The 21168-nt window shown below is 42.1% G+C and overlaps 1 protein-coding gene across 4 annotated transcripts in view; it reads right to left on the minus strand.

The window, feature by feature from the left end:
- Nucleotides 1–21168, minus strand: part of PARN (poly(A)-specific ribonuclease) — a 690538-nt gene that overhangs the window by 407305 nt on the left and 262065 nt on the right. For all 4 annotated transcript variants that reach the window (XM_069210428.1, XM_069210424.1, XM_069210427.1 and 1 more), the window contains exon 15: nucleotides 16442–16484. In XM_069210428.1, the coding sequence (XP_069066529.1) occupies nucleotides 16442–16484 (43 nt within the window). The remainder of the gene's footprint in view (nucleotides 1–16441; nucleotides 16485–21168) is intronic.

A 21168-nucleotide genomic window follows, 5' to 3' on the forward strand; every position in this document is an offset into this window, starting at 1 on the left:
GTATGGAAGGCATTCTGGATGCACCACAACATTTTTTCAATTTAAACTAATATAAATACCTTGTCAATAGTCTTTTAGACTCTTTGAGAATGTTCATACATTCCTTTGAGACCTATATGACCCTATTTCAGGAATTCAGGGGCCATGCTGTCAAGCTCAGCGAGGGAAGGTTGAGATGGAGTATCTTCCCTCGGAGCTTGTAGATGAGATCCAGTCTGCACGGCAATCTCATGTGCGGTCTCTCTGACAGATGAAGTAGGTCCGTGTACCACCACTGACAAGGGATAACAGGATCATCATGGTCCTGGCTCTGTAGAATTTGTTGATGATCTTTGGTATTGGGGGGGTGACATACAGAAAACTTATTGAATAGTTTGTCAAAAGGGCATTCCCCTTTGTCCCTGGTTGGTAAAACCTGGATGCGAAATCTGGGCTTTTTTTTGCTTGCCTGTCTGCAAACCAGTCTATTTCTAGTTGCCTCCATTCCTGAAAATTAGCTTGAACAATGTTGTTGTTTAGAACCCAGTCATGATCCTATGTATATGTACAGCTTGCAGTCTGCTTGGGTGTTTGGGTGATCCTGGTAGGAGAACAGCCAATAGCTCTGGCTAGTAGCCATTTCCAGACGGCCTGCGCCTCCAGCGATAGGGGTCGTGACCGAGTTCCCCCTTGTTTGTTCAAGTAATACATTGTGGTCATGTATCCAGAAATGCTCCTAGATAATGTATACTTTGAGTTAGTAGCTGTGTAGATTTCTTGATGTTAATCTGTAGACCCAGGCTTAGCAGAGTTTTGAGCCAGATCTGATAATGCTGTTGCACAAGTGCGGGGGAGGCACTTATGATCAGCCAGTTGTCTAGGTGTGGGTAGACTAATATTTTCTTACTACTCAGGAGTGCAGCAGCAACCGCATTGCATTTCGAAAACGTTTGGTGTTCTGATTTGAGGCCGAAGTGTAATGCTTTGTATTGGTGGTGCCTAGATGCCACTACGAAGCGCAGAAACTTCTGATGTTTTCTTGCAATTAGAATGTGGAAGTACGCATCCTGAAGGTGTATGGCGCACATCCAGTCCCACTGATGGAATTTGGGGTAAATTTGGTTAAGGGCAAGCTTCCTGAATCTTTCTTTGCGGATGAACTAGGATCAGTGTGTATTCTCGAGTCAGGCTTTTTTTCTGTACTAGAAAATAGCGTGAAAAACTCCTGTACCCCATTGAGAGAGTGGAACTTCTATCACTTTTTGAAGCAACAAGTCTACTTTTTGCAACAAGACTGGTAGATGACATGCTGTGCTTTTGGTGGCACTACCGGTGGAGGTGATTTGAACCTGAGTAAGTAATCATTTTAAACAATGTTCAAAACCCATCTTTCATTTGCTATAGCACCACTCTTCTAGGTGCTAGACGATGCTTCCCCCTACCAGAAAAGGAGACAGAAGAGGGAAGTCATGGTTCATTGCTTTGTCTGTGCTTTGGACGAAGATGATTAGGGTCGGAAGTGCTATTTCTTTCTCGACATCTAGGATACTGATGCAAGCGGTATGTTGCGGTACCCAGTGAGGGGTTTGAACCCTCTGTTGAGAATGACGTTGGTCATATGGCCTGTATCTATGCCTGAATTCTTTGCCCTTTGAACCCCACTGCCTTGAGTAGCTTTCATTCTGGCCATTTCAAAACAGAGGAGGGCTCTTTAAAGGAGGTTTTTGACCCTCAAAGGCCACTTGCAGGTCTTACCTTTCCTCTCTTGGAGCATATGAAGTCTACTCTTTACTCTGTCTTTGAGAGTCCTTTTAGAAACATTTTTACAGTGGTAACATCTCATGGTTATGAGAAGCTGGTAAGCAGGCAATGCAGACAGAGTGTGGATCAGAAATTGCCATCTTCCGCCACATAGGGGCATTTGTTAAAAAAAGATAGCATTTTGTGTGATAAAAAACACTTTGTAATAATGTTTCTAAGTACACTGTGTACTTAAAAACGTCAAATAAAGTAAATAGCTTTGTTTTGTTAGTATTTTTTTTCCCTATTTTGCCAAAAGAATTAAAGAGCTAGTGCTCTGAGATCCTCTCCAAAGAAGCCGGAAAAAATAACTGCCCTGTTACCCGTCACCCCACTCTCCCCTCTGAGGTATGGTGGGATACTGGAGGTCCTTGAGGCCTTAAAGGCATGCTGCTTTTTATTTGATTTACTATGTTAATGTGGATACAGCCTATTGGCTAAAAATGTCTTTGCATTTCACTGCGGTGTTCTCTTCACTAAATGAAAATATTGTACTTTGTCTTCTTTTGATTTACAGAAATGCTGGAGTCTTGATATTTATTAAAGGAAAACTTAATGGAATTTAGACTTTTTTTTTTTTTTTTACCCTTTTTAGTATAGGGTGCATGTTGTGTAAAACCATGTATGGTTTTCTTTTAAAATGATGCAATTTTATGTACTACATATGTCACTTACCCAGTGTACATCTGTTCGTGGCATGTTGCGCTGCAGATTCACATGCTGTGCACTGTTCCTGCCATCTAGTGTTGGGCTCGGAGTGTTAGAAGTTGTTTTTCTTCGAAGAAGTCTTCGAGTCACGGGACCGAGTGACTCCTCCCTTTCGGCTCCATTGCGCATGGGCGTCGAGTCCATCTTAGATTTTTTCCCCGCAAAGGGTGAGGTAGGAGTTGTTGAAGTAAGGATACTAGAGGTGCCCATGCAATGGACTAGATATGTATGTACATAGTGTGTAGTAAAGTAATATTTATTTACATATTTACAATTTACATGCAACTAAAACGGCTACAAGCTCCCAGGAAGGTGGGAGGGCACATGTGAATCTGCAGCGCAACATGCCACGAAAAGATGTACACTGGGTAAGTGACATTTTCCGTTCGATGGCATGTGTAGCTGCAGATACACATGCTGTGCATAGACTACAAAACAGTAATCTCCCCAAAAGTGGTGGTTAGCTTGTAGGAGTTGAATATGTCTGAAATAATGTTATTAGTATAGCCTGTCCTACTGTGGCTTGTTGTGCTGTTAACACATCTACACAGTAATGCTTAGTGAATGTATGGGGCGTAGAACAGGTGGCTGCCTTACAAATCTCTGTCATTGGTATATTACCAAGAAAAGCCATTGTGGTGCCTTTCTTTCTAGTAGAGTGTGCCCTTGGTGTAATGGGTAATTCTCTTTTAGCTTTAAGGTAACAGCTTTGAATGCATTTAACTATCCAACTGGCAATGCCCTGTTTGGATATAGGGTTACCTGCATGAGGTTTTTTGAAAGCTACGAACAACTGTTTTGTTTTACAAAATTGTTAAGTTCTGTCAATGTAATACATTAGCGCTCTTTTTATGTCTAGTGTATGCAATGCCCTTTCCGCTACTGAGTCTGGTTGTGGAAAAAAGACTGGGAGTTCCACAGTTTGGTTTAGATGGATCGGTGATGTGACTTTTGGTAAAAAAAATTGGATTTGTACAGAGAACCACTTTATGTTTATGTATTTGTATAAAGGGTTCTTGTAGGAAAGTACCATCTTGCCTGGCATGTTACCCCCATTTTCCACTGTATATATGTTGTTTTAGTTGTATGTGTCACTGGGACCCTGTCAGCCAGGGCCACAGTGCTCATAAGTGTGCCCTGAATGTGTTACCTGTGTTATGACTAACTGTCTCACTGAGGCTCTGCTATCCAGAACCTCAGTGGTTATGCGCTCTCATTTCTTTCCAAATTGTCACTAACAGGCTAGTGACCAATTTCACCAATTTACATTGGCATACTGGAACACCCTTATAATTCCCTAGTATATGGTACTGAGGTACCCAGGGTATTGGGGTTCCAGGAGATCCCTATGGGCTGCAGCATTTCTTTTGCCACCCATAGGGAGCTCTGACAATTCTTACATAGGCCTGCCACTGCAGCCTGAGTGAAATAACGTCCACGTTATTTCACAGCCATTTACCACTGCACTTAAGTAACTTATAAGTCACCTATATGTCTAACCTTTACCTGGTAAAGGTTAGGTGCAAAGTTACTTAGTGTGTGGGCACCCTGGCACTAGCCAAGGTGCCCCCACATTGTTCAGGGCAAATTCCCCGGACTTTGTGAGTGCGGGGACACCATTACACACGTGCACTACACATAGGTCAATACCTGTGTGTAGCTTCACAATGGTAACTCCAAATATGGCCATGTAACATGTCTATGATCATAGAATTGCCCCCTCTATGCCATCCTGGCATAGTTGGCACAATCCCATGATTCCACGGGTCTGTAGCTCAGACCCTGGTACAGCGAAACTGCCTTTCCCGGGATTTCATTGCAGCTGCTGCTGCTGCCAACCCTTCAGACAGGTTTCTGCCCTCCTGGGGTCCAGCCAGGCTTGGCCCAGGATGGCAGAACAAAGGACTTCCTCAGAGAGAGGGTGTTACACCCTCTCCCTTTGGAAAAAGGTGTCAGGGCTGGGGAGGAGTAGCCTCCCCCAGCCTCTGGAAATGCTTTCATGGGCACAGATGGTGCCCATTTCTGCATAAGCCAGTCTACACAGGTTCAGGGACCCCTCAGCCCTGCTCTGGCGCGAAACTGGACAAAGGAAAGGGGAGTGACCACTCCCCTGACCTGCACCTCCCCTGGGAGGTGCCCAGAGCTCCTCCAGTGTGCTCCAGACCTCTGCCATCTTGGAAACAGAGGTGCTGCTGGCACACTGGACTGCTCTGAGTGGCCAGGGCCAGCAGGTGACGTCAGAGACTCCTTCTGATAGGCTCCTTCAGGTGTTGCTAGCGTATCTTCTCTCCTAAGTAGCCAAACCCTCTTTTCTGGCTATTTAGGGTCTCTGCTTTGGGGATTTCCTTAGATAACGAATGCAAGAGCTCATCAGAGTTCCTCTGCATCTCTCTTCACCTTCTGCCAAGGAATCGACTGCTGACCGCGCTGGAAGCCTGCAAAACTGCAACAAAGTAGCGAAGACGACTACTGCAACTCTGTAACGCTGATCCTGCCGCCTTCTCGACTGTTTTCCTGGTGGTGCATGCTGTGAGGGTAGTCTGCCTCCTCTCTGCACCAGAAGCTCCGAAGAAATCTCCCGTGGGTCGACGGAATCTTCCCCCTGCTACCGCAGGCACCAAAGAACTGCATCACCGGTCCCCTGGGTCTCCTCTCAGCACGACGAGCGAGGTCCCTTGAATCCAGCAACTCTGTCCAAGTGACTCCCACAGTCCAGTGACTCTTCAGTCCAAGTTTGGTGGAGGCAAGTCCTTGCCTCCCCACGCCAGACTGCATTGCTGGGAACCGCGACTCCGGCGGAAATCCTTTGTGCACAGCCAATCCTGGGTCCACGGCACTCTAACCTGCATTGCACGACTTTCTAAGTTGTCCTCCGGCGGCGTGGGACTCCTTTGTGCAACTTCGGGTGAGCACCGTTTCACTCCTCTTCGTAGTGCCTGTTCCGGCACTTCTGAGAGGGCTCCTTGTCTTGCTGGGGACCCCCTCTGTCCCCTGACGCAATTGGCGACATCCTGGTCCCTCCTGGACCACAGCAGCATCCAAAAACGCTAACCGCACGACTTGCAGCTAGCAAGGCTTGTTGGCGGTCTTTCTTCAGGAAAACACTTCTGCACGACTCTCCACGGTGTGGGGGATCCATCCTCCAAAGGAAAAGTCTCTAGCCCTTGTCGTTCCTGCAGAATCCTCAGCTTCTACTGTCCAGTAGCAGCTTCTTTGCACCCACAGCTGGCATTTCCTGGGCATCTGCCCATCTCCGACTTGCTTGTGACTTTTGGACTTGGTCCCCTTGTTCCACAGGTACCCTCGACTGGAAATCCATCGTTGTTGCATTGCTGGTTTGTGTCTTTCCTGCAGAATTCCCCTATCACGACTTCTTTGTCCTTTGGGGAACTTTAGTGCACTTTGCACTCACTTTTCAGGGTCTTGGGGTGGGCTATTTTTATAACCCTCACTGTTTTCTTACAGGCCCAGCGACCCTCTACAAGGTCACATAGGTTTGGGGTCCATTCGTGGTTCGCATTCCACTTGGCGTATATGGTTTGTGTTGCCCCTATCCCGATGTGTCCCCATTGCATCCCATTGTAACTATACATTGTTTGCACTGTTTTCTAATACTATACTGCATATTTTTGGTATTGTGTACATATATCTTGTGTATATTTGCTATCCTCATACTGAGGGTACTCACTGAGATACTTTTGGCATATTGTCATAAAAATAAAGTACCTTTATTTTTAGTATATCTGTGTATTGTGTTTTCTTATGATATTGTGCATATGACACTTGTGGTACTGTAGGAGCTTCACTCGTCTCCTAGTTCAGCCTAAGCTGCTCTGCTAAGATACCATTATCTATCAGCCTAAGCTGCTAGACACCCTATACACTAATAAGGGATACCTGGGCCTGGTGCAAGGTGTAAGTACCCCTTGGTACTCACTACAAGCCAGTCCAGCCTCCTACAGTTCTTGAATAGTAAACGCCTGTATTTCACTAACTGTTCGAAGTGATGTGATGGCTATTAGAAAAGCTACTTTCCAAGTCAAAAATGGGATTTGACAAGAATGCATGGGTTCAAATGGTGGACCCATGAGTCGTGTTAATACAATATTAAGATTCCACAAAGGTACTGGTGGTGTCCTTGGGGGTATGATTCTTTTTAGTCCTTCCATAAAGGCTTTAATAACTGGGATTCTAAAAAGTGATTTTGTATGTTTAGTCTGCAGATAAGCAGATATTGCAGTGAGATGGATTTTAATGGAAGAGAAAGCTAGTTTGGACTTTTGTAAGTGTAGTAAATACCTTACAATGTTTTGTGTGGAGGCGTCTAACGGCATAATTTGATTAGCCTGGCAGTAGCAAACAAACCTTTTCCATTTTTTTGCGTAACAATGTCTTGTTGTGGGTCTTCTTGCTTGTTTAATGAGCTCCATACACTCTTTGGAAAGGTTTAGATATCCAAATTCTAAGACTTCAGGAGCCAGATTGCTAGGTTGAGCAATGCTGGATTCAGGTGTCTGATCTGTTGGTTGTGTTGTGTTAACAGATCTCGTCTGTTTGGTAGTTTTATGTGGGGTACTACAGATAGGACCAACAGTGTGGTGTACCAGGGTTGGCGAGCCCACGTTGGTGCGATAAGCATTAGTTTGAGTTTGTTTTGACTCAGTTTGTTGACCAGATAAGGAATGAGCAGGAGAGGGGGAAAAGCGTAAGCAAATATCCCTGACCAGTTGATCCATAGAGCATTGCCCTCGGACTGAGGGCGTGGGTATCTGGACGCAAAGTTTTGGCATTTTGCATTTTCTTTTGTTGCGAACAGATCTATGTTTGGTGTCCCCCAGCGGTGGAAGTAATGTTGTAGAATCTGGGGATGTATTTCCCACTTGTGAGTTTGCTGGTGATCTCGACTAAGATTGTCGGCTAACTGATTGTGAATGCCTGGTATATATTGTGCTATTAGGCGAATTTTGTTGTGGATTGCCCAATGCCAGATTTTTTGTGCTAAGACACAACTGTGACAAGTGTGTCCCCCCAGTTTGTTTAGATAATACATTGTTGTCATATTGTCTGTTTTGACAAGAATGTGTTTGTGGGCTAGAAGGGGTTGAAAGGCTTTTAGTGCTACAAAGACTGCTAACAGTTCCAAGTGATTTTTGTGGAGTTGTTTTTGCTGATTGTCCCACTGACCTTGTATGCTGTGACTGTTGAGGTGTGCTCCCCACCCAATCATGGATGCGTCTGTTGTGATAATGGCATGAGGCACTGGGTCTTGAAAATGCTGCCCCTTGTTTAAATTTACAGGGTTCCACCATTGAAGCGAAGAGTGTGTTTGGCAGTCTATCAACACTAGATCTTGGAGTTGACCCGGTGTCCATTGTTTTGCTAGGCACTGTTGTAAGGGCCACATGTGTAGCCTTGTGTTTGGGACAATAGCTATGCATGAGGACATAAATCCTAGTAGTTTCATCACAAACCTGACCATGTAGTGTTGGTTTGGTTGCATTCTTGATATTGTATTTTGAAACGACTGGACTCTTTGTGGACTTGGAGTGGCAACTGCTCTTTGTGTGTTGAGTGTTGCTCCCAAGTATTGTTGTATTTGGGATGGTTTTAAATGAGATTTTTGGTAATTTATAGAAAACCCTAGTTTGGGTAGAGTATCTATTACGTATTGCGTGTGAACGTGACATTGTCGTTGAGTGTTGGCTTTTATTAGCCAATCGTCTAGATATGGGAATACATGCATGTGATGTCTCCTTTATGAGCTGCTACTACAGCTAGGCATTTTGTAAATACCCTGGGGGCTGTTATTCCGAATGGCAACACCTTGAATTGGTAATGTTTGTCTTGTATTACAAACCAGAGGTATTTCCTGTGAGATGGATGGATGGGTATGTAAAATACGCATCCTTGAGATCCAGTGTTGTCATGTATTCCCCTTGTTTTAGTAAGGGGACTACGTCCAGAAGTGTTAACATGTGGAAATGATCTGATTTGATGAAGCGATTCAGTGTTCTGAGATCTAAGATAGGCCTTAACGTTTTGTCTTTTTTGGATTAGGGAGTAAATGCCTGTTCCTTTCTGGTGATAGGGTACTAGCTCTATGGCTTGTTTTGCTAGCAGTGCTTGGACCTCTATTTGTAATAGGTCTAAGTGTTGTTGAGACATTTTGTGCGGTTTTGGGGGAACATCTGGAGGGAATGTTGTGAACTCTATGCAGTAAGCATGTCGGATAATTGATAGGACCCACGTGTCTGTGGTAATGTGTGTCCAATTGTGGTTGTATTTGGTTAATCTCCCCCCCACCAGTGATATGTGTTGGGGAAGTGTGACATTGTAGTCACTGCTTGCTAGGGCTTGGCTTGGAAGGCTGGAATTGTCCTCTTCCTCTTGGGAACTGTCCTCTGTCGGAACCACAAAATCCCCCTCTCTGGTACTGAGACTGGTAGGTGGGTTTTTTTTGGGAGGTGGATGGTTCTGATGGCCGTTGTCTAAACACTCACCTAAACTGTGGTTTCCTAAATGTCCCTCTGTATTGTGAGGAGTAGAGCTCGCCCATGGCTTTGGCCGTGTCCGTGTCTTTTTTCATTTTTTTGATTTCGGTATCTACTTCCGGCCCGAATAGCTGATGTTGATTAAACAGCATATTCAATACCGCCTGTTGTATCTCTGGTTTAAACCCAGAACTTCGCAGCCATGCATGCCTTCTAATTGTTACTGCTGTATTGACAGTCAGTGCTGCTGTATCAGCAGAGTCTAGGGCAGACCGGTTTTGATAGTTTGATATGGCCTGTCCTCCTTCGACCACTTGTTGGGCACGTTTTTGGTGTTCTTTGGGCAAGTGCTGGATGATGTCTTGCATCTCGTCCCAGTGCGCCCTGTTGTAGCGAGCAAGTAGGGCTTGTGACGGGGGCGGTTTGTATTTCTTTTCGACCCTTGGCGTGATGGCTCTCCCTTTTACAGGTTCTTGGAAGACCTGTTGTGCGTGTTTCAGCATGGCCGGTAACATTGGTTAACTTTGGTATGATGCATGCGTGGATGCCAGAGTGTTAAACAGGAAGTCATCCTCCACTGGTTCCGAGTGCATTGTGATGTTGTGGAATGTTGCTGCTCTGGCCAGTACCTGCGTGTAGGAGGTACTGTCTTCTGGCGGTGAAGGTTTTGCTGGATAACACTCTGGGCTGTTGTCCGATATAGGTGGGTCGTATAGATCCCAGGGGTACGCATCATCTTGAGTCATCCCATTGTGTGTGGGTGACTGTGCTATTGGTGTACCCACTGGTGACAGCTGTGGTGATTGCAGTGGGGATGCTTGTGGTGAGAAATGTAGTGGTAGTGACTTTTCTCTAACCACTTTGGCTTTTGGTTGTTCAGTTTTGTGAAAAGCCAGTTTTCTTTTTGACTTGAGCAGAGGGATGGTTTGTATCTTCCTTGTGTCTTTCTGGATTTGTAACCTTTGCGATGTTTGGTCATGTTCTTCTAAATCCAGTTCCTGCTCAAATTTATGCCTTTCCTTGAGCTGCAGAGAAAGTCCTTGTTCTTCAGTGTAGGAAGAACGTCTCGGCTCCGAAGCCGGTTCTCTCAGTACCGAAATTCCCATCGAAATTGTCTTTTTCGGTTCCGATAAGCTGTTTTGAGGCTTGCTCGACTCCGCTCTTTTCGGTGCCAGTTTCCCGACCGAGTTGGAAGTCTTCGGCTATTCTTTGGCCTTTTTCGGTGCCGATGTTACTTGGTCACCTTCTTTTCTGTGGGTCGAGCCATGGCCTTCCGGCAGTGGCGTCCCCATGGCCTTTAGTTTTTTGGTGTGACCTTGGGTGTGGGACAGGGCAGGTGTACTCACTTTTTGCGCCGCTGAAGGTCGATCACCGTCGGATTCATCCGAGTCCAATCCCTGAATGGAAATCTGCATATCTTCTTCCTCGATGTCGCGATGTTGTTTCGGTTTCAACGCCATCTGTAGTCGTCTTGCAAGTCGATCCCTTAAGGTCTTCTTGGACCGAAACGCTCGGCAGGCCTCACAAGTAACCTCTCTCTGTTCAGGTGATAAACACAGGTTACAGACCCTATGCTGGTCTGTATAATGATACTTGGCGTGACACTTGGGACAGAAACGGAAGGGGGTACGGTCCATTAGTCTTCCACGACGGGTGTGGTCGGGCCGACCAGGCCTTGGTGAAGTGTGGAAGCCCGGAAGGGCCGCCGAGGCGGTCTTGTTGTCGGTGCCAATGCGATGAAACTAAACTGGTACCGACCGTAAACAATACAGACGAATTTCGATGATTTTCTAAGTTTTCCGATTCAAATTATGTAGCGAAGAGGAACACGTCCGAACCCGATGGCGGAAAGAAAACAATCTAAGATGGAGTCGACGCCCATGCGCAATGGAGCCAAAAGGGAGGAGTCCATTGGTCCCGTGACTCGAAAAGTCTTCTAAGAAAAACAACTTGTAACACTCCGAGCCCAACACTAGATGGCAGGAACAGTGCACAGCATGTGTATCTGCAGCTACACATGCCATCGAACATATATATATATATATGTATATATATATATATATATATATATATATATGTATACATACATAAATATACACACAAATACACATACAAACACATACCACATACATACACACACATACAGATACATACACTTTTTTTATGTGGTCCGGGGTCCCCGCACGAGGGTGGGAATATTTAGTGCTTATGACTATTGATGACGATCCCCTGGAAGAGAAGTCCTATAAACCTCAATATCGACCTTGGTTAAAGTAATTACAACTATTTCAAGATTTTCCAACTACAAATGATTTACATTTCAATACCAAATGTGAAAGCCTCAGAGGACAGCAAAATTTCCATTATCAAGCAACTTTTGCTTGATAATGGAGTGTGGTAGGTACAAAAACATTACAGATCTTATGTTAAAAATAATCTTAAGTCACACTTATATAAGGCAAGTCTTACATTCTCGACTTCAGGAACCACAGATTCAGGAGTCGTGAAGCCCACAGGACCTTACTGTACAATGTACCAATATCCTGTGAAAAGCTTCAGGAAATATACAAGCCCCTGCAGTTCGTTGTGGTCTTCTCTAGCTTACTAAAAGCACATGCACTAAAACAGTGCAGATATGGGATAACATGTTGAGCCTTCAAGCACCTAATGCACCACACAAAAAAAAGATCACGTTTCAATCCTACTGCAGACTTTACAGGCAGGTTATTCTGCAGACTAATCCAACAGATAAGGCATGGACTAATTTTACGCTGTAGAGAAATAAGAAAAAATGCTTTTTTAAAAAATTATTTTATTTTCTTTATCCAAGAAAAATCCTCAACATCACAACAGGTTTTACTTAGACTAAGTACACCCAACCAAATTATATCACAATTTCCCTGACAAGCCAGTTCGATTGCTCACTTATTTCCCAGATGTTCAGATTAAACTATTGGTAGCGCTGGTCACTCGCTACAGATATATCCTTTAGAACACATCACCATTCCACCACCAGCACCCTACAGACAGACATTTAGGCATACAGCAACATAACACTACCTCATACACTAACTACATACAATGTCTCTGCACATACACATGCTACAAGTCTTATGCCAAGATGCCAGCCAATGTCCCTCACATACCCTAAACCTTCAGCACACATACCAACGCTTGCATGTTGAACACCAGCTCAATATTTAAGTATTTTTAGACCATATTCAAACTAGTCCACCTAAGGGATATTGTTAAATTGCTCCTAACAGGAGGGCAGTTATCTGACAAACTACGCACCCATAGTTTTGCCACAATATATGGAAATAAAAAGCCCTCAAGTAAAAAAAAAAAAAAGAAGAAGAAAGGAGCCAAATAGCTTGCAGATCCTCAAGAGTGGGTTTAAAACCACAGAAAGCTAAGATGGAGAGTTAGAGTGAAAATACAGATATGGGAAAATTGGTTGAGGTAATAACTAGGAATGCCAACGAACTACACTAGGAGAAAACAGGTTAGTTTTGCAGCAATTAGAGGTTGAGAGGTCCAAATTAGAACACTGCAAGAGATGCATCTGTAAGAGGTAGAGCGTAGGGAATTATTTTTGAAATGTAGGTTCAGGATGTGTTATGTTCAGATCACACAGGTATCACAAAGCGGGCACAGATAATTGGCTCTGATAGGTGGTTTTCAGAACTAATGGGACGGGGTGTTGGTCGGATCAAGTTTATGTGTCTGGGTTTTTATGTTCCAAACATTGACCCTTATTATTTAAGCTAGCTTCAATTACAATTAATCGGCTCCTGCTACCCCTGCTAGATATGACAAAGGATAGGGGTTACCTAGGTGCAAATATATCTCAAGCCACAAAGTAACTGGTAAAATAAAAGATATGATGTTAGAATGAAGTGTATGTGGTATCTGGATGCTGATAGGGTGTTTGGATCAAATAGATTATAACTTAAAAAGTATCAGCATCATTCAAGGTAGGATGTTTTTTTTATTTTATTTTTATTCGCATAGGCCCTGGTTCGAATGACTAAGATGATAATGTGCCTTCCAGTGCATTTCTGACCACTCAGAGAATAGTCTCAACCTAGAACTCAGAATCTTCTCCTCAAATAAGATGGACATTGAACAGGACTCTGTTAAAAGAGAATACAATAAATGCAAGAGAAAGTCTACTAAGGAATTCAAGTATAATAAAGCTATGAACTCTTGTAAAATGGTGAGGGACATTTACAAGGCTGACAGAGATTATAAGGAATTTATGGTTTAAACATAGGGTGGCATGGAAGTAACTTAGGGAAATAGAGGATCAGATTGTGATAAAAGAAGCGAAGGAACAGCAATTAAGTGATAAGGATTCAGTTGGGCTGTCTAGTGCAAGACGAGCCCTAGAGACTGCTACCTATGATCTTAAATGTGATGTAGAAAAGCAACTGGTAACATGGTGGGAAACTAGTATGCTGCAGACATGTTCATATGGAGAACAGTGTGTGGCTCTGCTGGTCTAGAATCAAGGACAGAGGAGACCAGAAACATTATAAAAAAACTAAAGGACAAAGAAAGGGGTAAAGTGTTAAACCTTCCGGCACAAACAGAAGCAGAGATGTTAAAAAAAAAAAAGTAGCAATATATATTAGTATAGAAGGACAAACTAACCCCTGACAAAAATAAAATTGAGAACTGATTAGCAGGTAGGATTCTGGTAGCAATGTGAAAAACAATCTGCATCTCCTATGATAGACGTAAGTGAAGAGCTAATACAGCAACTGAATAAATGAAAGCACAGAAAAGCATCAAGGTCCGATGGAAACCCAGCAGAAATGTGTGAAGCCCTATCAGAGCACAAAGTGCCAGTATGGAACACACTGTTCAATTCAATTTTGCATATGTTAGAAGGCATACCCCCCTTCATGGAATGAAGCCATGACACCACTAATTTCAAAACCAAATAAAGGTAACATTCCAAACCTAAAAAAGGCAGATTAGGTACTAGGGATCCAAATTACTTAAAGTTTAGAGCAACTAAGAAGAAAAAACCTAGAGAGGCTCGCAGGGAGATTTAGGCTTTGTTAAGAATATTGAACAATCTGTTAAATATTTGCAGGCAAGTAAACTTAATGAAAATGAAGTTCTACCAAATCTAACCTTAACAGTATACCACTATATTTTCTAATCCAGAATTGCTAAACTACAGGGCATGGTCAGTAGCTTTATCTGGGCATCTAGGGCTGTGCGACTTGCATGGAAAACACTTAGGATGAAATTAGGCAAATGGGGACTGTCACTACCTGACTTTCTACTATATGCCTACATGTTTCAATTTAAAAACAGTAGAATGCTCCTAGCACAAATACAATAAGTCACCAAGGGAAATCATGTATGCAGCTTTTGATCCAAGATTGGAGCCTAGGTAAATTTCTGTATAAATTCGGGACACCAAACAAAATTTAAGAAGGTCCATCTGAAGATTTTTAAGATCTTTGTTTCAAGTAGGATATCACATGGAGAAAATATTCTGGGTGCACTACTACGCCTACACTGCCCTAATAAGGGATTCAACTGGAACACCAGCTAGACCAGCATTTCTAAAGGACACGCTTAGAATTCCACTTGGGGAGGCAGACAAAAACTGGGGATATTACAGAGGGAGAGGGGTCACATTTTAAATACTATTGGCTGCAATCATGGTGGTCGGGTCAGGATTGGAATTCACAAAATGGCTGGCAGTAAAAGGCTATGCTGCTAGAGGGTGCAAAATTGAACCAAGAGATCTCGGTCTGGTGTTGGGAACTGGCTAAACTCGAAGATGAGAGAAACAGTTGTATACAATATGGGAAGGATGTTTGCCGGTGCCAGAACCTAGCAGAGTTATGGCAGTATCAGTTTACTTTATAAAACGGTAGGATCTGCTACTCCGAAAATAATTACTTTTTTAACCCTTCATAGGATATACTGGAACTTCAAAAGACTAGCTAAATGATCTGCTGAGGTACCTAGGTTTAAGCACTGGGGTAGAACAAACATACGACCTGCATGTTTGCCATGTGCCCCATTCGGTCTAATGTTTGGAAAAACGTAGATAAAACTGTCAGAATTGTTTGGGTACAGTATCAAGGTAACCCTGACTAATTCTTTAGATAATACCCAGCAGATATTGCATCCCTAAGGGACACTCAAAAAAAGTTAATGTTTTATTTAATTATATTGGCTAAAAGGGACATTTGTAAGAAGAGGAAGTCTTCGGAGGCCTAAGACACTACAGACGGCTTATATCAGTTCAACAAAGAAGATTTGTATCTAATGTGACCCTAAATTCCAGCAGTAAACGTTGGACTGTTTTTTGTTTTGGCAAGGGAATTCAAATGTCCAATAATTACATGTGTTAAGTCCTGACTAGTGAGAAGTCTAAGGCATATCAGTAGCAATAACATGTCAGCTACTGGGCAATGCGGTACTGAACGCTGGCTGTTGCCGTAAGCATTCGTACAACAACTGAAACCTGAAGGTGATGACTAAAAATGAAAAGAAAAATAATTGGGAAAAAAAATATACCAAAGGGTGGTAGTTGTAATTTCCCAATAAACGATCACAAACATCAAGCAACACCACAATTTCACTATGCCTTCTAATGCAATATTGCTCTCTTAATCTGAAGACTGCCAACAAATCCAGTTACTACACTCATCATTTAAACAAATTTTAAAATTTTCAATGTATCATTCAATACCTCAGAAATCTACATCGTGCTGATTGACCACAACTCAGAAACACTACAACTGAGACCAAGGGGCTTGGACACAGGAGCCAACTTCAGCTTAGATGTTCTCTTAAAGAACGCCTTCACCACTACGTTGGTTAGAGAACCAACCAGAATCTCATGCACCTACAAAACCACCAAAAGCTTTTAATGGGAAACCCCAACATGGATAGCCTAACACAGCTTCAGGAGCTCCAACTCAAATCCTGTAGGGCCCCAGATATTTGAACTTACTAAAGATTTTGATGCCACTGCATAAAAGGAGACAGAAGCATTTTATCTTCCCAGGCTAAAAGTACATGTTAATGGGTCATGTGGCAAATACTAGCAAATCCTTACAGACTTCTGTAATAAGACATGAGGCGATAACAGGTGTAATTGTTAAAGCCCTTCTAAACTGAAATACAAAATTCCCATCACACGAAGTCAGCTAACTCCATATGAGCTTATCAGTGAAATTTTGAAAAGCCCACCGGACCATATTAATGCACTTTAAATCAATCACATGTGGGTGTACGTCAGTGGCAACAAACCTTCTGCAAAATCAATACTTTAGTAGCACATTCGACTCAAGGAAAAACCAGTGCTGGTTTACAAACCACGCATCCAACACATGCATCCATGAAGGAAGGCAAAGACAAAAAAGCACAATCATTTTAAACACTTTACTCAAGATACCAACTAATTAAATGGTTAAACTGCTTACTTTAAAGGGTTGTGTGCTTGCCATCAGCTTTGTGTCCAGCAGTCTGTAAAACAATTACAAATTTAAATGTTAGAAAATATTTAGAATGTGCAAAAGACGTAGCATTGCCCATTTAAAAACAAATCTGAATCAATATTTTTTCCTAAGTGCTTCCTTAATTTTGCACCAACAACTAGATTTCTCAAGTTCTCGGACGTGAAAAGTGAAAGCAGGCAGATCACATTGGCAATTGAATTTCCTAATAAATGCTGTAGTTTTAGGTAAAACACAGGAGAGGTTTAACTGTCAAGCTTGTACAATATAATTGCACTGTTTGCCTCTAACATCTTTCTAATAAAATATCTGTCAGAGTAAATAGGTGGCTTATGTTTCAAACTGATGTTCAAATTTACCCATTTATTAGAAAGCACTCTAATTTAAATATTTGGCATTCATATTGGTAAAACAGATTTATACTTTAATTGCAGCAGATTCAGACAATGATGAGCAGCTTAGTGGAGACTAACCACAAGTCAAAATAGTATTCTTAGTACAAGCAAGGTCAAGTCTGGATTCCCTTAGATTAATCTTCTTAGAAAACAGATGCCAAAGAAAGTCCTAAAACAATAACTTCACAGATTGATAAACCTTTTCAAAGCATGAATAACCTTACTGTCAGTACCACATGCGGTGCAATAACCACGAAGTCTAATTAACACCCCAACACAGGAATTTCAAAGGAGAGGGCGGGGTTATACCGTTAAGAGTAGCACATAGAAAAGGGAGCAGAGAGAAATCAAGAAATATCCATGCTGATATTCTGCTAACAGTACAACTGTGCAGAATGAAAGATTTACAAGAAATGGCTGAGTTTTTACAAAAGAAAGCACTGCTCATGGTACTATTTCCAAAATGTATTATTTCAATTCACATTACACGCACGAGGTGAGCAGCCATTACACTCCCTTTAATTGAGAAAAACACAAAGAAATATCCAAATATGACCCAGCACTTTAATTAAAATCTTAGGGTCTGATTTAGAGTTGGGGGGACATGTTACTTCATCACAAACATGACTGGTATCCTAACCGCCGTATTGGTTTGCTAAAGTACTGTGAAATTTTGGTACTGATTTTTGGAGCATCATTTAGTAACATGTTGATCCATACCAGCATTGTCAAAAAATGTTCATAATGGAAAATCAGTGTAACTAGTTTCAACGTGATTATGGGACACATGAAGATAAACAATGTCTGACAATGGTGGTCAGCTGTTTAGTTTGGTCAATGCATGTCTTCTTTTGACATTGTTTTTGTAAAATGTTGTTGTGGGAAGTACTGGGCCCTCACCATTATAACAAACATTGGCAAAAAGCAAAAATATTTGTACACACATTGCCACAGTAGTTCCTGGCATTTAACAAAACTACTTGGTGTGCTGATACGCTCCTTGTGAAATAGCAGAATGTTGTCACTTACATTCCAACCGTCACATTGTTGTGTTTGCATTTGACTCAATGTTCCTGTTAGGCCCAGACATGGGTCCTGGCCTCACTGTGCCACCAGAACCATTCTATACTTGGAGTAAGTGCCCATAACAAGGGTGAAACTGGTCGTGGTGTGCTTGTGTTCTGATTCAGGGAGGACCTGTCTAGCAGTTTGGACAGGACTGTTCTCATGAGGACCTGGATCAAGACTGATTTGCACATGGATGGATCCAAACTGAGGTGGAATGCTGGGGCAAAAACAATGAAGCCGGATGCAGGCCAAACAATTGCTACTGGCTGAGATTAACTCAAGCATTCCATCCATCACATTGCTGTTTTTGCATTGGTCACTCATGGGGAAGCCAGCCTACACATAGCTAGAAAGTAAGACCAAAATTGTAATTAAAACTAAGGGTCTTGGTTAACGCCAGACCTAATCAGGGCCTCAATACTTGATCACAAAAGTGTACTATTTGTACATTTGTACTAATGCAAGGAAATATACAACTTTCATGAGTTCACAAAAATTTACAGAACTAGGTCAGAGAATCATACTCCAAGAAAATATTTATGAACAGCATAGTGCTTAATTTGTTGTTGCACTAAGTGACAAGAGGATTTTTTTTTCCAGGACAAGTATACTTAAGAAGCAATCTGACCCAAGGATAAGTAGATATTTTATTAAATTCCACAAACCTGTGTGAGCATGTCTCAAACAGCCTAGTGAGAGTGGATGGAAAATCCTATCATGGGGGAGAGAAGGTTTGACCACAACTTTTCTAAAGCACATCAAACTCTGTTTATAGAATTAAAAAAGTCCCAAGAAACATTACGGTGATAACTGCGTGCAGGAAGAGTTATAAGCTTGCCTTAGCAGATCAAAAACATTTAAATAAAAAAGGATGCAAGGCACCACCTTCTTCAGACTAATGTTCTAAAAAAAAAAAAAAAAATGGCACTAGATTTTGGGATATAGTGAACCAACCCTTTTTAATGAGGTGTTTAACAGCGTATTAAAATGACCTACAACCCCAGAAATATGGGTGAAGAATTTCCACTTCCGACATCTAGTGTTGGGCTCTGTGTGTTACAAGTTGTTTTTCTTCAAAGAAGTCTTTTCAGAGTCACAGGATCGAGTGACTCTTCCTCTTGGTTTCAGTGCACATGGGCATCGACTCCATTGTTAGATTGTTTTCCCGCAAAGGGTGAAGGAAGGAGTGAGAGTATAGGAATACAAAGATGTCCATACAAAAGTAAATGTATATACATATGTACAAATGTGAAACTTAAACAACTACAGGCTTCCGGGGAGGTGCATGTGACACTGCAGCCCTAAATGCCACGAACACGTACACTGGGTAAGTGACATTTTCCATTCGATGGCATGTGTAGCTGCAGATACACAAGCTATGAATAGATTAGAAAGCAGTTAGTACACCCAAAAAGCAGTGGCTAGCCTGTAGGAGTTGAAGTTCTTTGAAATAATGTCCTTAAGAGGGCCTGGCCTACAGTGGCTTGTTGCTGTGAGAAAACATCAACACAGTAGTGTTTTGGAAATGTATGGGGAGTTGACCATGTGGCTATTTTACATATCTCAACGATTGATATGTTCCCTATAAATGCCATTGATGCACCCTTCTTTCTTGTAGAATGTGCTCTAGAAGTGACCAAAAGGTGTCTTTTTGCTTTGATATAGCATGTTTGTATGCATCTAACAATCCATCTTGCTAATCCTTGTTTTGATATAGGATTGCGTTTATGTGGTTGCTGGAAAGCAACAAAAAGTTGTTTTGTTTTCCTAAAATCTTTAGTTCTATCTAAATAGTACATAAGAGCTCTTTTGAGATCTTGGGTGTGAAGAGCTCTTTCTATCACAGAGTCTGGCTGTGGAAAGAAGACTGGCAATTCCACTGTTTGGTTGATGTGAAAAGGTGATACTTCTTTTGGTAGGAATTTTGGATTTGTTCTAAGTACAACTTTGTTTGTGTACTTGGAAAAAAGGTTCTTCAAGAGTGAATGCTTGTATTTCACTAACTCTTCTTAAAGAGGTAATAGCTACAAGGAAGGCAACTTTCCATGTTAGAAATTGTATTTGACAAGAGTGCATGGGTTTAAAAGGTGGTCCCTTGAGTCTTGTAAGTACTATATTTAAATTCCACGCTGGAACAGGTGGTGTTCTAGATGGAATAATGTTTTAATCCTTCCATGAAGGCTTTAATAACAGGAACTCTGAATAGTGAAGTGTGCTGAATAGTCTAAGTATGCAGATATTGCAGTAAGGTGTATTTTGATGGACGAGAAAGCCAAATTTAATTTGTGCAAATGAAGTAAATAGCATAACATATGTTGTATAGATGCTGCAAGTGGATCTATGTTTTTTGACTGACAATAGAAAAATATTTTCCACTTGTTTGCATAGCATTGTCTAGTAGTAGGTTTACATGCTTGTTTAGTTACTTCCATACATTCTGGTGGAAGCTTTAAATAACCAAATTCTATGACTTCAGGAGCCAAATAGCTAGATTGAGTGCATTTGGATTTGGATGCCTGATTAGACCTTTTTCTGTGTTAACAAATCTGGTCTGTTTGGGAGTTTGGAATGTGGTATTACAAAGAATCTAGAAGTGTTGTGTACCAATGCTGAAGTGCCCATGTTGGTGCTATGAGTATCATTGTGAGTGATGTTTGACGTAGTTTGCTGACCAGAAAGGGAAGGAGTGGGAGAGGGGGAAAAGCATAAGCAAATATCCCTGACCAACTGATCCATACAGCATTTCCCTTGAACAGGGGATGTGGGTGTCTGGATGCGAAGTTTTGGCATTTTGTGTTTTCGCTTGCAAATAGACCTATGTCTGGAGTTCCCCACTTTTGAAAGTAATTTTGAAATACTTGGGAGTGAATCTCCCATTCGTGTGTTTGTTGGTGATTTCTGCTTAGCAGATCTGCTAGCTGATTGTCTATCCCTGGAATATATTGTGCTAGTAGATGAATTTGATTGTGAATTGCCCAGTGGTTTATGTGTAGCTGCTTCTGTTTGACATCCCATTGCCCTTGAATGGTCTGATTGTTGAGGTGAGCTCCCCAACCGATCATTGATGAGTCTTGTGATTATGGTCCGAGGCGCTGGGTCTTGCAATGACCGCCACTTCATTAGATTGCTGTGATTCCACCATTGAAGGGGTATATGTGTTTGGCGGTCCATCGACACTAGATCTTGAAGTTGACTGTGTGCCTGCAACCATTGTTGTGAGGGGCACTGTTG

This window comes from Pleurodeles waltl, chromosome 10 (assembly GCF_031143425.1).
Source record: "Pleurodeles waltl isolate 20211129_DDA chromosome 10, aPleWal1.hap1.20221129, whole genome shotgun sequence".
Classification (NCBI taxonomy): domain Eukaryota; kingdom Metazoa; phylum Chordata; class Amphibia; order Caudata; family Salamandridae; genus Pleurodeles; species Pleurodeles waltl.